Source organism: Monodon monoceros, unplaced genomic scaffold (genome assembly GCF_005190385.1).
Source record: "Monodon monoceros isolate NGI ecotype Baffin Bay Population unplaced genomic scaffold, NGI_Narwhal_1 Super_Scaffold_19, whole genome shotgun sequence".
Classification (NCBI taxonomy): Eukaryota; Metazoa; Chordata; class Mammalia; order Artiodactyla; family Monodontidae; genus Monodon; species Monodon monoceros.
Window position 1 is genome coordinate 25,195,080 of NW_021703775.1, and position 15,763 is coordinate 25,210,842.

The following is a 15,763-nucleotide window of genomic DNA, read 5'->3' on the forward strand; positions in this document are numbered from 1 at the left end:
ACAACTGTATCTGAATCACTTTGCTGTACACCTGAAACTAACACAACGTTGTATATCAAATATAATTTTTAAAAAAAATTCCAAAAGAAAAAAAAAGTCAATCCAACAAAAGACAGCAATCTTAAATGTGTCCCCACTAAACAACAGAGCTGCAAATGTCTGTTAACTGGTCAATGGATAAACAAAATGTATAACTCTCACTCTATAAAACTGGAGTTTCCTACAAGTACACTGAGGACAGAGTGAAAGTGATAGTGATGTTTACAGCCATATAGCAAGTATGTTCCTCTACTGTGCCATTTTCCTTGTGCATGTCTGTCCCATGACCACATTTGGCTGTGATATCTATCTTCTGTCAGGCAATAGGGGTAAAGAAAAGTTGAGAGTGATCTGGAAGGGCAAATGAAGATATTCAGCATAGGAGGCTTTTGGGGAGATGAGCTCATGTCCCAAACAAAAGTAAAAGGATTTCATTTCCTTCTTCAACTGACTATGTTCTATGCCTCTGGTACTCCTCAGTACATCTGGCCTTACGTGAATCCCTGATCCCTTATTCACTCCATTAGGAAAGACAGACAGTTCTAGACTAAAAACAACCTCTGGTAACTCAGGAAAAATTGCAAGCCAGAATTTCCATCCAAACGAACAGTAAGTTCAACCATGGTCAAAAGCTCAAGAAAATCACTGAAACAATGCCATTACCTTATGTATAGAACAGTCCAATCTTTGTTTAAAGAAATAAAATATTACCTTAAATCCATTTTCTCTGACCTATATAAGTATCTGACGTTTTCTATCTGCAGAGTTAGCTCAAAATGTAAGTGGAGGAAGACAGCAGGTAGGAAATCTTGCCTAAGTTGAACACCTCAATTTATCTCCTCATATTTAATTTATGAGTATAATAAAATAATTCTGAACTTTTTATGAGAAATCTTGACAAAGGAATTATAATTAAAATATTAGAATTCCTTTTATATCTATTGTGCCCTTAATATTTGACCAAAATGATTAATCTCTCAAAGCAGAGTTTCAGAAAAATTCCATTACTGTGAAGATTATACCAATTCTTTTACCTTTTCATGAGAACAAAGAAGTTATTTAAATCATATGTGATCTACAATGGTATTTGAGGACCAGTAGTGGTCTAATTTGCCTATTACATTTATTTTCTTATCCTTACTAGCTGACCTTCAATAGAATCATTTAAAAGTGGCAAATAATAAGAATATATTGGGCTTCCCTGGTGGCGCAGTGGTTGAGAGTCCGCCTGCCGATGCAGGGGACACGGTTCGTACCCCGGTCCAGGAAGATCCCACATGCCGCGGAGCGGCTGGGCCCGTGAGCCATGGCCGCTGAGCCTGCGCGTCCGGAGCCTGTGCTCCACAACGGGAGAGGCCATAGCAGTGAGAGGCCCGCGTACCGCAAAAAAAAAAAAATTAATAATAATAATAATAATAATAATAAACTGTAATTGAGTGCTGCAGGAGGGTGGGGAGAGTAAGAAAAGGAAATATACAAATTTTATTATTGTATAGTGGAGATTTTCATCTCTCATTAATGGATATTGTTAAAGAAATAACTTAGGGGAATTATATAAACATGGAATTATAAAGATAACCCCTAAAACAAATACAAACCTTTCTAATTATGACAAGGAAAACATATATAGAGCAAACAAATTTACACAGTGTAGTGATTTTTCAAAAGCTATGAAAACAGTGTATACCTTAAAATAATATAGCTAAAAATAACTAAACTTACCTATTAAAGTACTTTAAAAACAGATTTGATTGCAGAACAAAATTCTGCTGTATTCAGGAGACTACAACAAAGTGATTCAGAAAGGTTGAAAATAAAAGGAAGGGCAAAGGTATACTAGGCAAGTGCACCCCCGTAATAAAAAAACAAAAAGCATGATTTTAATATCAAACATCATTGAATTTAGAGCAAAAATCACTAAACACGACTAAGAATGGCACTTTAATGCTAGGACACAAAGCAGAGAAGAGTAGAGAATTATCAAGAGGAGCATAAGAAATATATTCAGTAAGAGAGCTCGTTGGAGGGACAGTCTATTGAAAATATATCAGTTTTGAATACCAGTGTACCAAATAACATAGTATCAACATTTTTTAAAGAAATATAATTATATGTATGAAAGAAATCTGCACCTTCCTGAAGTGCTCATGGAATAGTCACAAAAGTTGACCATATGTTAAGCCACAAATAAACCCCAAAACTTTGATGAATTACAAAAAGTACAAGTAGATCAGTCAACATTCTCTGAATACAATGCAATAAAACTAGAAATAAATAGCAAATACAGAACAAAAAGTTACTACCACCTGGAAAATTTTAAGCTGTTTAATAGCTTTTGAATCAAAGAGGAAATTAGGCAAAAATTGCAGTATATCTAGAAAATAATAGTAATGAAACACTACATATTAGAACCTATGTGATATAAAAAAAGTTAATGCTGAGAAAAACTCATATCTTTAACCTATATAAATTTCATTATTTTAAATTATATTAGTAAACCAGGAAAACTGAAAATAAATGAAGCAAGCAACTCAAGAAGAAAAGAAAAAACAAGCTTAAGGAAAGCTAAAGGAAGGAAATAATAAAGATAAAAACAAACAGTAATGAATATGAAAATAGAAAATGGTAGAACAAATGAATAAATCCAAATTTGTTCTTTGGGGAAAAAATAGGAAATAGATCAGCCATTAGTTAACTTAGTTTTCGGAAAAGGGCAGGGGGAAAAGGCACATATACCCAAAATAAGATAAGGAGAAAGTAACCACACTTGTGTGAAATGCATAATTCTCCATGAAAATATAATTACCGAAAGTGAATTCAGAAGAGATAGAAACCTGCCATTTCCCATAAAAGGAATAGGGAAAGTTATGAAAGAACTACCCTCCCCCAAAATAAAGTACTGGAACCAAATGGTTTTGCAGGGGAATAATACCAAACTTTTAACGAAGATTGTTAACGTTTTTTAACCATTTTATACCACAGAAAGAAAAAAATAATCCAAATTATTTTTGTGAAGATAATGTAATATTGATCCTAAAATCCAGCAAACATTACACAGAAAGAAAAACTACAGACCAGTCTCACTTATGACTGTCTATTAAACATCCCAAATAAAGTATTAGCAATAGGATCCAGCTCATATTTAAAAAATCATCTACAGGAATGCAGAAATGGTGCAGTATTGAAATCTATTAATATAGTTTACTATGTTAATATATCTAAGAAAAACATGATCGTGTTTATTTCCATACATACTTAAAAAATGGTGTTTAATAAAGTGCAACATCCAATCTTCGTTTAAAAAAACTTTAAAAATTAGGAACAGGTGGCTATTCCCATAGTGTATGTCTATGACAAGTCAAAAACCAGATCTTACTTAATGAAAAGACACTGAATATATTCCTGTGCAAGACAAGTAAGTTTACTATCATCACTGTTATCTAACAGTATTTTAGAGATTTTCACTGATACAATTGCACACATAAAAAAGAAGTTAGAATATAGGAACAAGGAAAGGAGGGACTTCCCTGGTGGTCCAGTAGTTAAAAAACACTCTGCGCTTCTGCTGCAGGGGGGCACGGGTCTGATCCGGGGAACTAAGATCCCACATGCCCCATGGCATGGCCAAAAAAAAAAAAAAGAAATAAGGAAGAAAAAGATAAAATGATCGTTATTTGCAGATTAATGGTAATATATCTAGAAAACCCAAAAGAATCGACTAGAAAATTACTTAAAACAACAAAAGAATTCATGACAATGGTCAGGTACAAATATTAATACAGATATAAGTACCCTTTAGGGCTTCCCTGGTGGCACAGTGGTTAAGAATCTGCCTGCCAATGTAGGGGACAAGGGTTCGAGCCGTGGTCCGGGAAGATCCCACGCCGCGGAGCAACTAAGCCCGTGTGCCACAACTACTGAGCCTGTGCTCTGGAGCCCATGAGCCACAACTACTGAGCCCACGTGCCACAACTACTGAAGCTCGTGTGCCTAGAGCACATGCTCTGCAACAAGAGAAGCCACTGCAATAAGAAGACCGTGCACCACAACGAAGAGTAGCCCCCGCATGCCGCAACTAGAGAAAGACCGCACAGTTACGAAGACCAGGCACAGCCAAAAATAAATAAATTTATTTTTTAAAAAATAATAATAAGTACCCTTTATATTATTCCAGAACAACAAACCAGAAGTTAAAATGGCAGAAAAGTTCTCATCACAATAACCAAAATGATCAAATAAATGCTTATGAATGAAAATAATAATAAATTTGCAAGATTTATATGAATTAAAATGCTATTGAGAAACACAAAAGAAGACTTGAACAAATGAAACATCATTAGTTCTTGAGAGGACTCAGACCAGAAAGATGTCAGTTATCTCTAAATTAATCTATAAATGTAACGCAATTCCCTGTAAAATTTCTAACAGAAGAACTAGACATCTTGATAATAAAGTTAAAATTAGAAACAAAAAACAAGAATAGCTAGAGACTCTTTCTCTCAAATATTAAACAGATATTCACAGTGTGATACTGGAAATTGAAAAAACAGAGCAATAGAATACAATTTAAAGTCCAGAAATAGACCCAAATACATGGGGGGATTTAGTGTATAATAATGATGCTATTTAACATTAGTTGGAAAAATTATTCAACAAACTAGATAGCCATGTGGGAAAAAATTAAGTTAGAGTCATACACACAGCTTACACCAGTATAAATTCCAAAAAAAAATTTTTTTTTAATAAATTTATTTATTTATTTATTTTTGGCTGCGTTGGGTCTTCGTTGCTGCGTGCTGGCTTTCTGTAGTTGCAGAGAGTGGGGGCTACTCTTTGTTGTGGTGCACGGTCTTCTCATTGTGGTGGCTTCTCTCGTCGCAGAGCATGGGCTCTAGGCGTTCAGGCTTCAGTAGTTGTGGCTTGCAGGCCCTAGAGCACAGGCTCAGTAGTTGCAGATGGATCAAAGATTTAAATGTAAAAATTGAAAATATCTAAGTACTAGAACAGACTGTATCAGTCTGGGTCTAACCAGGAAATGGAAACCACACAGTGATTTAAACAAGGAAAAAGTATATAGAGTATTTTAACATAGTTTAACATATTAAGCTATGGTAATATAGCAATTATAAGATATAAGAGAGCTTTTTGTGGTACCCTAGGGCTGAGGGAGAGATCTCAAAGAACGACAAACTTGGAAAGGGGACCCCTTTTCCAAGGCTGGGGTTTAGACCCAGTTGGAGAATATATGGTTGCAGCTCACTGGATGCAAAGAAGTTCACTGGTTTGCTCAAGCCAGAGCTGATCCATGGCTACTGGGAAAGCAGGAAGCAACCCTCCAGGTGTAGGCACAGTGGCTGATGCGTAGGCATGCAGAGAGTGGAGAAGCCAGTGTGGGCAGGAGGCCTGGTGTAAGCAGTGTCCGTATTGGAAGAACAGCAGCCTTCGGAGGACCACAGGAGACAAAACTTCTGAGGGGAGGGACAGGTGAGCAAAGGGAATCAGGCATCAGGGCAGGCAGGAGGCCTGAAGCATGCAGTGTCCATGCTGAGTGGACAGCTGACAGGTGATCAGGTTAGGGCTGAGAAGTTCCCAGTGTCTTAGTCAGCTCGGGCTATGACTGGCTGGTTTAAACAATAGACATTTATTTTCTCAAGGTTTAGAAGGCTGAAAGTCCAAGATCAGGGTGCCAGCCTGGTCAGGCTCTGGTAAGAGTCCTCTTCCATCTTGCAGGCGGCAGCTTTCTTGCTATGTGCTCACATGGCCTTTCCTCAGTGCATGTACATGAAGAGAGAGCTCTGGTGTCTATTCCTCTTCTAAGAGCATCAATCCCATCATGGAGGCCCCACTCTTATGACCTCATCTAAACTTAATTACGTCCCAGAGGCCTTGCCTCTAAATACCATCACATTGGGAGTTAGGGCTTCAATTTATGAATTTTAAGGGGACACAAACATTCAGTCCATAACACCAAGGGCCAGCAAGTTCTGGGCATGTGGGTGGAGCACTCCCAGGTAACTTCATACCCCACTGGTTTCAGCAGGAGTGCACCTTCCTCCTGCAATGTCCCTCCAGTACACTCTACTCAGAAAACTTAACATCATGATTACTGTAAAGGAGAAAGGCTTAAAGTAGAATTCTGTCCATTATTGCAGAGATATACTGAAGGGTGAATTTTGAGCTGAGAGGCAATAAATCAACAATTAACATACAGACCATGGGGGAAAATGTAACAGTAAGAAAGGCCTTTCTAATCATAACACAAAACCCAAAATTCCAAAAATAAAAGATTAATAAATTCAGCTGAATAAATATAGAAAATAGAAAATATACACTTGGCCAAAAAAAAAAAAATTACTGTGTGTAAAATCTAAAGACAACTGACAGGGCTTCCCTGGTGGCGCAGTGGTTGAGAGTCCGCCTGCCGATGCAGGAGACACAGGTTCGTGCCCCAGTCCGGGAAGATCCCACATGACGCGGAGCGGCTAGGCCCGTGAGCCGTGGCCGCTGAGCCTGCGCGTCCGGAGCCTGTGCTCCACAACGGGAGGGGCCACAACAGTGAGAGGCCCGGGTACCACAAGAATAAAATAAAATAAAATAAAATAAAATAAAGACAACTGACAATACGAGGAAAAATATTTGCTTCTATATCACATAGAGTTAATTTCCCTAACTGCATAAAGATTTCCTTAAAATCAATAATGATTATGACCAACAATCAATAGTGAGAAATTATATACACAGTTTTCATTAAAGGAAATACACATGATGCTGAAACATTGAATATGTTCAGTCTCACTTATAAAAGAAATGCAAGTTAAAACTACATTGAGATGCTATTATTTTTCACTTATTTGGCTGGCAAAGATTTTTTTTTAAGTTTAATGACATACTGTTTATGAGGATATAAAGAAGCAGACACCCTTATATGCCATTTATGGGCGTATATTTTAACACAATTTCTATAGTGGGCAATTTGGTATCACCATTTACATACCCTTTAACCTAGCAAGTCTGTTTTTAACAGGTTTTGTTTTGTTTTGGCTGCACTGGATCTTCATTGCTGTACGTGGGCTTCTCGAGTTGTGGCGCATGGGCTCTAGAGTGCATGGGCTTAGTTGCAGTATGTGGGATCTTAGTTCCCCAACCAGGGATCGAACCCGGGCCCCCTGCATTGGGAGCACAGAGTCTTAACTACTGGACCACCAGGGAAGCCTCACAAGTCTGTTTTTAGAAACTTGTTCTACAGATATGTTTTCATATGTGCAAAAATGATTTGAGTATAAGATTATTTATTTCAGCATTGTTTGAAGTAGCAAAAGATTGGAAACAACCTAATGTTAATTAATAGGGAATTGGTTAAATAAAGTTATGGTCCATCCATTAATGTAATGCTATGTAGCCATAAAAATTAAGACACTTTTTATATATTGAATGTAACGATTACCCAAATTTACTCTGCAACAAAATCAAGATACGAAAGAGTATCATCTCTTCTATTTTGGTAAGAAGAAAGATCAAGTTTATCATTTATATTTTCTTCCATGTAAAGAAATATCTCTGGAAAGATACCCAATAAGCTAGTAATATTGATTGCCTCCAGTAAAGTACTGGTTAGCTAAAGAACAAGAGTAGGAAGGTGACTTTTTCTACATATTTTTTTGTAACCTTTGAATCTTGAATGCTTGTTGAATGTGAGAAGAAAAATCTCAACAAAATTTTGGAAACTATAATACAGGTGAAAAGTGATAATTAACTTAGCAGTCCCAAGAGAGCTAAATCTTAAGCCAGTAGTGGGAAACCCAAGGAAGAAAGCATTTTAAACCACCAAGTTCTCAAAAGCCTTGGGAATTGGTAAAATCAAGAATGAAGGTAGAGCTAAAAGTAGAAAGATGTTGAACATCTGTATAAAAAGCAGTTTGACCTTTAGATGCTCTCTTCTACTCCAAAAGCAGCAAACTTATTCATCACCTTAGATGGGGCATCACAACATGCCCCATACCAATGGACCCCTAGGAATTTCACTGAGGTAGAAGGCCCCTGAATTTTAGTCAAATTTATTTCCTACCCTCTGGCGTACAAATGTCTTACCAATAAGTTAGAGTAGGTGCTACTTCTTGCTCACTAGGCCCACTCAGCATAATGTCATTAATGTAATGGGCCAGTGTGATAGCTTGTGGAAGGGAATGGCAGTCAAAAATCCCTGTGAGCTAAATTATGACATAGGGCTGGAGAATTGATATACCCCTGAGGTAGGACAGTGAAGGTGTATTGCTGGCCTTGTCAGCTGAAAGCAAACTGCTTCTGTGGGACCTTATAGGCAGGAGTGGAGAAAAGGCATTTGCCAGATCAATAGCTGCATACCAGGTACCAGGAGATGTGTTAATTTACTCAAGCAATGAAACCATATCTAGTACAGCAACTGCTGTTGGAGTCACCACCTGGTTAAGTTTATCATAATCCACTATCATTCTCCAAGACCCGTCTGTCTTCTGTACAGGCCAGACTGGCAAGTTGAATGGGGATATGGTAGAAATCACCACCCCGGCATCTTTCAAGTCCTTGATGGTGGCACTAATTTCTGCAATTCCTCCAGAAATTCAGTATTACTTTTATTATTTTCGTAAGTAGAGGCAGTTCTAGAGGCTTCCACTGGCCTTTCCCACCATAATTGCCCTCACTCCACAAGTCAGGGAACTAATGTGGGGATTCTGCCAGATGTTAGGTATGTCTCTTCCAATTATGCTTTCTAAAACTGAGGAAATAGCCACAGGCTGCATTTGGGGACCCACTGGACCTGATATAAAATTTCGTTGATCACCTGACCTCCACAAGCCCCTACTCTGACTAGTGGGCAACAGTGATGTTTGGGATCTCCTAGAATTAGTGTCAGTTCATAGCCAGTGTCCAGTAGACCCTGAAATGTCTGATTATCCCCTTTACTTCAGTGTACAGTTACCCTGCTAATGTTCAAATCTTTCTGGTCCTTTTTTCATAGTTTTTTAATTCTTTGTTCATGGTGTTGAATCCCTCTTTTATTTCATTAAACATCTTAAAGGTACTTAAATATATTTGATAATTCTAATATCTGAAATTGTTGGTATTCTAATTCTCCTGTTTGTTGTTTCTGCAGACTCTCTCTCATAATGTTTGGTTTCCTCACTGATTTTGTAATTTTGGATTATGAGCTTACCTTAAGCTGATCTTAATGTGTGAGAATTCTGTGAGGCCTGAGTTTAGGGTGTATACCTCTAGAAAGGATTTATGTTTGCTTGAGTCAGGTGCCCTGAGGTGCTATCAACCCAGGACCACTTTAAGTTATGTTTTTAAATTAGAGTTTCCTAGACCCTGCAGATAAAGACAAATCCCAAACCCACATGAGGGGAGATATATGGTTTCTAGGTCCCAGCAGTGATTTCTTTCTCATTTCTACTCAGAGTTCACATAAGTTAACAAGTTTCATTGTCGCCTCACTTGACCAGTGAATAGATTCTTTCTAGCCCACCTTTTCACTGAGAAAATAACCTTTTGAATGGTCTTAACTTTGAGCCAGGATGGCAGTTCCAATTCTACTCCTTATGAGGGCCTAAGGCCTTGTCTCCTTCTCCTTTACAACACAAAGCCCTAGGCTCCCAAGATCAACAAGTAAAGCCAAGGCTTTTATACCTATCTCACACTGTAGTTTCCTGTTGTCCCCACTTTGGTTCCTGGGGATTTCCCTTAATTTCTTATGAATTCAACTATGCATATAAAAGATATTTGTGTTTTATCTAGTCTGTATACTGTTAGGTGGTGGAAGAGTGTGTTTCAGATATCTAGTTTATTTGTAGGTGCTTTTTACATATTAAGAATATTAATGTCATGCTAATCATATACATTGCAAATATTTACCCAGTTTGTTTTTTGTCTTTAACTTTATTCATATTCTCCTTTACTTAACAGAAAATTTTAATTTTTATGTGGTCAGATCTCTTCATTTTTCCCTTTATGGTTTCCTACCTTTGTTGTCATGTTTCCAAAGGCCTTCCCTACCAGAAGATAGTATCCTTTTTTTCCTACTATTTTCCTAGTTTATTTTTTCAATAAATTTATCATTATTGAATAATTTTAGATTCATCAAAAAGTTGCAAAGGCAGTACAGAGAATGCCTATCTTTTCTAACTTATATTTTTCTTCCCCCTAAAACTTATTATATGTGCATCCATTTACCATTTATTCCAAAGTAATTTGTTTAATAAAACTGTGTTCCAGGTACTGTTCTAGGCCCTGCAGACCTGGCAATGAAGAGATAGATCAGATTCCTCCTTTAGTATATTATTATATTGAGCTTATATTCTAGTGAGATAGACAGACAATAACTTGTCAACATACTTTGGAAAATGTCATTCTAGTGTGACTCTTATCCCTTTCTATTCTGAGGCTATTTATCTCACTTGTTTGTAAGTTAGTAGAAAGTGGGAATTATGTCTTTTTTTAGGTACCTAGTACATCATAAGCACATAATAATAAATGTTTTTTAAAATGGATGACTGAATGGACCTATGTCATTTACATAGATACTATTTTTTTTCCACTTATTTTTGTCAGTTGTAGAATAGAGCCATTAAGTCAATACAAACCCCTTCTGTTTAATCAGCAATGATTTAAGTGCTTTTAGGGTTTGATAGTGATAAAAAATAATAACCACAGCTAACACTGAGTACATACTGTGTGGCATGAACTAAGTCATTTAATAGTCTGTAAGATAAGTATTTCCATTGTCCCCAGTTTCTAATTGAAGACATTTTAGCTTAAGGACTCATAGTCAGTAAGAGGAAGAGATAGGTTTGGAACTCAAGTCTATTTGGATCTAAAACCTTAACCAAGACTAGTACTTCTTTAACTAAAATGCCCACTACTCTTCAACAAGCATCCTCTACTCTTGTCAGGCACATTTCCTCTTCCTCTCTGACACATTATATTCACTTTCAACCTCCATAGATGCTTGTATTGAACTTGCAGCCTCTCTACCAATCCCCCAACACACACACATAAACACATAAAATATTGTATTCTTTTTACAAATCTTACCCTTTCAATTCTCAGCCCCATCTCACCCCCTTTCCACCAACACTTACCTTTCTTTTTCTAAATCTCTAAAGTATCAATAGTCTATAACAGTCTCTTTCAACCGGGATACACATACCACTAGGGCTATAAGACTTCCCAGAGTACACAGGAATATATAATTTTAAAGAATTGATACATAGATCCTCAATTTCCACTAGTATTCTTTTCTAAAATTTATCTAATTATGCCTATGATGAGAGTGTCAGGCTACTTCGTCATTCCCACCATCCCTTTCACAATTACCCTTCTTCCACTTCACAAAGAAAATCCAAAATAAAAAGGAAGAGGTGAGAGGTACAAATCTTTCACCCACTATGAATTTTACTGTGATGAATTGCCATGTGGTTTTAAAACTTGCAGGGGCACCAAACAAGGAATAATTCAAAATATTGGCATCAGTGTAAGAAAGTAAAGGACTTATGATCGGGTTAAAAATCTTTTGCAGGGCTTCCCTGGTGGCGCAGTGGTTGAGAGTTCCCCTGCCGATGCAGGGGACACGGGTTCGTGCCCCGGTCCGGGAAGATCCCACATGCCGCGGAGCGGCTGGGCCCGTGAGCCATGGCCGCTGAGCCTGCGCGTCCGGAGCCTGTGCTCCGCAACGGGAGAGGCCACAATAGTGAGAGGCCCGCGTACCGCAAAAAAAAAAAAAAAAAAAAAACTTTTGCAACCAGGTGATGTCCAATTTTAACAAAATTGAAGGAAGACTAAATTGAGGGACTTCCCTGGTGTTCCAGTGGTTAAGACTTCGCCTTCCAGTGCAGGGGGTGCAGGTTCGATCCCTGGTTAGGGAGCTAAGATCCCACATGCCTCGTGGCCAAAAAAACAACAACAACAAAAAACAGAACCAATACTGTAACAAATTCAATAAAGACTTTCAAAAATGGTCCACATCAAAAAAAAACTTAAAAAACAAACTAAACTGAGTAGCAGCTGATAGATCATTAAAATAATTTTTATTAGTATTTATATCCCTATATAATTTTTGGCATATAGCTCAGAATGAGTTTGACAATTTGATTGACATCTATATTTATCAGGACGATGGTTCTCAGCACTAGAAACCTCCTAGAAAATAGGAATAGGATTAATACTGAATGTTGGTGCCATTCAATCAGTAATTTATTCACACATACCTTAACTAATTGAAAAAAGAATGCAACATGCTCATGCCATTGAGATGCATTTTTAATTAAAGTTTATGCTTAATGCCAATAATTATCAAAATAGGTAATATATATGTTGTTTTGATCAATTGTATATGAACAATAATTTTAATAATAGCTCAATCTAGATTATTAATTAGAGCCTATAGTCATAGGAAATTTTAAAATCTTACAACATGTAAATATTTTTGACACAGAGAAGTATGATAAGATGATCAATAAAAAACTGACAACCGGGGCTTCCCTGGTGGCGCAGTGGTTGAGAGTCCGCCTGCCGATACAGGGGACGTGGGTTCGTGACCCGGTCCGGGAAGATCCCACGTGCCGCGGAGCGGCTGGGCCCGTGAGCCATGGCCGCTGGGCCTGCGCGTCCAGAGCCTGTGCTGCGCAACGGGAGAGGCCACAACAGTGAGAGGCCCGCGTACCGAAAAAAAAAACAAAAAAAAAAACCTGCCAACCAAAAAATTCTATTACATTATGATAAAACTCTATGAGAAAAGTGAAATGGAAATATGAATTCAAGGAGAAAAATGAATAATATTAATTTCCATCTGTTAAAAAGAAAAAAGAGCTTGCTCATGTACTTTTTAAATTGAATAATGCAGGTATCAAATCCCTATGATATTTAGATTCTATTGGATTATGTTTTAAAGAGTAGTGGTATAGTTTTATTTTGAAATATTGATATTTAAATGTGCTAGAAGTTATATCCTTAACAACTACGTACTTACTTAAAATCTAGATGTCAACTTAAAAACGTATAAAGGAGTATATCATTTTTCATATTCTTTTAGGGAGTACATGAAAAGAAATACTCAAAGGCTACTAGTCTGTACTTGAGTAGTTTTCTTATCTTCCTATCTAGATTACAAGTTCTCTTTGTGTAAGAATTATATACTATTTCTTGTGTTCTTCCCAGAGATTCATGGAGAGGAGCATGTAAGCAAAGTAACATGCTCATGAATTTTATGTGCATTTTGCAAATATTGCTCAATTCTGCTCTTTGATCAGCAAAGTTTCCTTATCCCAAATATAATTCCTCCCCACTCCACCCCCACCTGCTATTGATGCTTGGAATTCCTTCAAATAGTGTCACAAATTTTAATTCCACATTTATTCAAAATGCATATATTCTTAGGAGACGTAACATCGATCTAGAGTCAGATTAGATTAGATTACTTCCTGAGAACAAGTTTTTGTGAAGGAAAGTGAGGAGAGCCAGGAGATTTACGTGTTGACTCCTTGACCTGACTGCAGACTAAGCCAAGCATCTCTGCTCAAAGTGATCCTGAGGGGAAGATTAGGTAGGACCTTATCATTTCTAAAATGATCAAAATCCTCATTTCTGATAAAACATCACTCTTGAATAGAGAAGCTCACTGTGCCTAGACTGACTGAGAAATGAAGATAATGTCTAAGAGTGACGCTGCTAGGCCTCCAATTTGCAGACCACCCCAAAGTAAAACTAAGCAGTCACAACTGAACCTTCCTTTGGGTGAGTGAGTGAGTTAAAACACATTCTTTCCTGTTTCTAGTAATTCCACATAATCAAATTCCTTTGGCTAAAAATTTTCCTTCCTCTGGTCTAGGGAATATTTTAGTGCAGTGCCTAGAACATAATAGGCATTCCATAGATCTTGGTCAAATAAACAGATTTTCAGGAAGGGAAAAGTACTCTTGAGGAGTAATTGATAATGAAATTAGACTGCCAGTTAATCTGAAACCTGAGTCACTAAAGATTTGCATCTTTGATTCATTTTTCTCTGCAGCAAGTGAAAGGGAACTTTGCTAGGCTGCAGGCCTGCATCTCAGAACTCCGCATATTGCAAAGAGAAGGTTGTTTCAGACCACAAGCCACTTCTCTGCAGCTGGCAATAAAGGATGGGCTCCAGCAGTTCAAACAGTACAGTGGACACATGACCACAAGTGCAGCTCTGACCTACACTTCCCTGGAGGTAAAAGATGGCTTAGGACACTAACTCATCTTCCCGTTTCAGTCCATCTAGATCCTTCATTGTTTGTCATCCTTCTGTTGTTCTCTGTTTCATTCACATTGAAAGTCATGACCAGATACTCCATTGGGTACATGAGTGACTGTGAGTTAAAACACATTCAGTCTCTAGTAACATCAGGCATCAGACAAATGAGTTTAAAAATAATTATGCTTTCATCTGCATGCTTATTCATCAATTAAAAATGTCTGAGTACAAAAGAGAATTGCATGTATTTAATACTTGCCTTCCAGAGTTTCAAGTTCAACCCAGATTCAGACTGAGCAAGGAGAGAAATCTACATGGAAGTACCACTGTGAGAAAAGAGCATATAAGCTCTCTGATCTTTAGTACACATTTAATGAGTGGAATTTAAGGATTCTGTTTCCTTTGTATCCTCAAGAAATCAAAGCACTTTGAGCAAGAGGGATACTGCCAATGATTCAAGCAGTCTTAAAAACTGAAACACAGTGGGCGACTTCCCTGGCAGTCCAGTGGTTGAGACTCCACGCTCCCAATACAGGGTGTGCGGGTTCAGTCCCTAATCGGGGAACCCTAGTTGGGGAACTAAGATCCCACATGCTGCACGCGGTATGACCAAAAGAAAAACTAAAACTAAAACACAGGGATGGCTTCTCATTGGTCACTTTCTGGGGTAGGTTCATCCTGTTTGGAAGGGTCTTGTGATGATCTGTCCCACCAGACCTCTCCCACCAGAATATGTCAAATGAAATTTGATTTGCAAATTACATATAAATCTTTTTCTTTGCCCTAAAGACAATAGCCACTACCACAGATTTCTGGGGTGTTTAATCCTCCAGATCTAACCTGTTACATTCTAACCTGTGTACATCAGGGAAAGTAGACACGTTGATTCTTCTATTTATTTCCAGATTACTGTTCTGACTTCACAGCCTGGAAAAGAGGTGGTCAAACAATTGGAGGAAGGATTGAAAGATACAGACATAGTCAGGGTCAGGAGACTTCAGGTGGTTGAGATCACAAAGGGAGTCCTAGAATGTATGGACTCAGCATCCCCTGTTGAAGAGGCCAGCAACGACGGTAAGAATTAAAAGAAAAGGTAAAAAGAATGGTAAGATTTTAATGAGTAGTCTTTTACAGATCAGGAAGATTATTTTCCATGGACTTTTTTTTTAAAAAAAGATTTTTTTGATGTGGACCATTTTTAAAGTCTTTATTGAATTTGTTACAATATTGCTTCTGTTTTATGTTTCGGTTTTTTGGCCGCAAGGCATGTGGAATCTTAGCTCCCCTACCAGGGATTGAACCACCTGCTTTGCAAAGGGAACTCTTAACCACTGGACCACCAGGGAAATCTCTTCCATGGTCTTTTATGTTCTTAAATGAAATGAAGCCAGCAGATTTCACTGTGGTTCAGACAGGTGTTTCTACTTGTTAGAGTTTAATTTTTTAATCATATTTTAAATTTAGAAACAATATATG

At 37.6% G+C, this 15,763-nt stretch overlaps 1 protein-coding gene across 2 annotated transcripts in view; it reads left to right on the forward strand.

The window, feature by feature from the left end:
* M1AP (meiosis 1 associated protein) overlaps nt 1-15,763 on the forward strand; it is a 76,874-nt gene that overhangs the window by 5,431 nt on the left and 55,680 nt on the right. For both annotated transcript variants that reach the window (XM_029232559.1, XM_029232558.1), the window contains exons 2-3: nt 14,078-14,263; nt 15,193-15,361. In XM_029232559.1, coding sequence (XP_029088392.1) covers nt 14,078-14,263; nt 15,193-15,361 — 355 coding nt within the window. The remainder of the gene's footprint in view (nt 1-14,077; nt 14,264-15,192; nt 15,362-15,763) is intronic.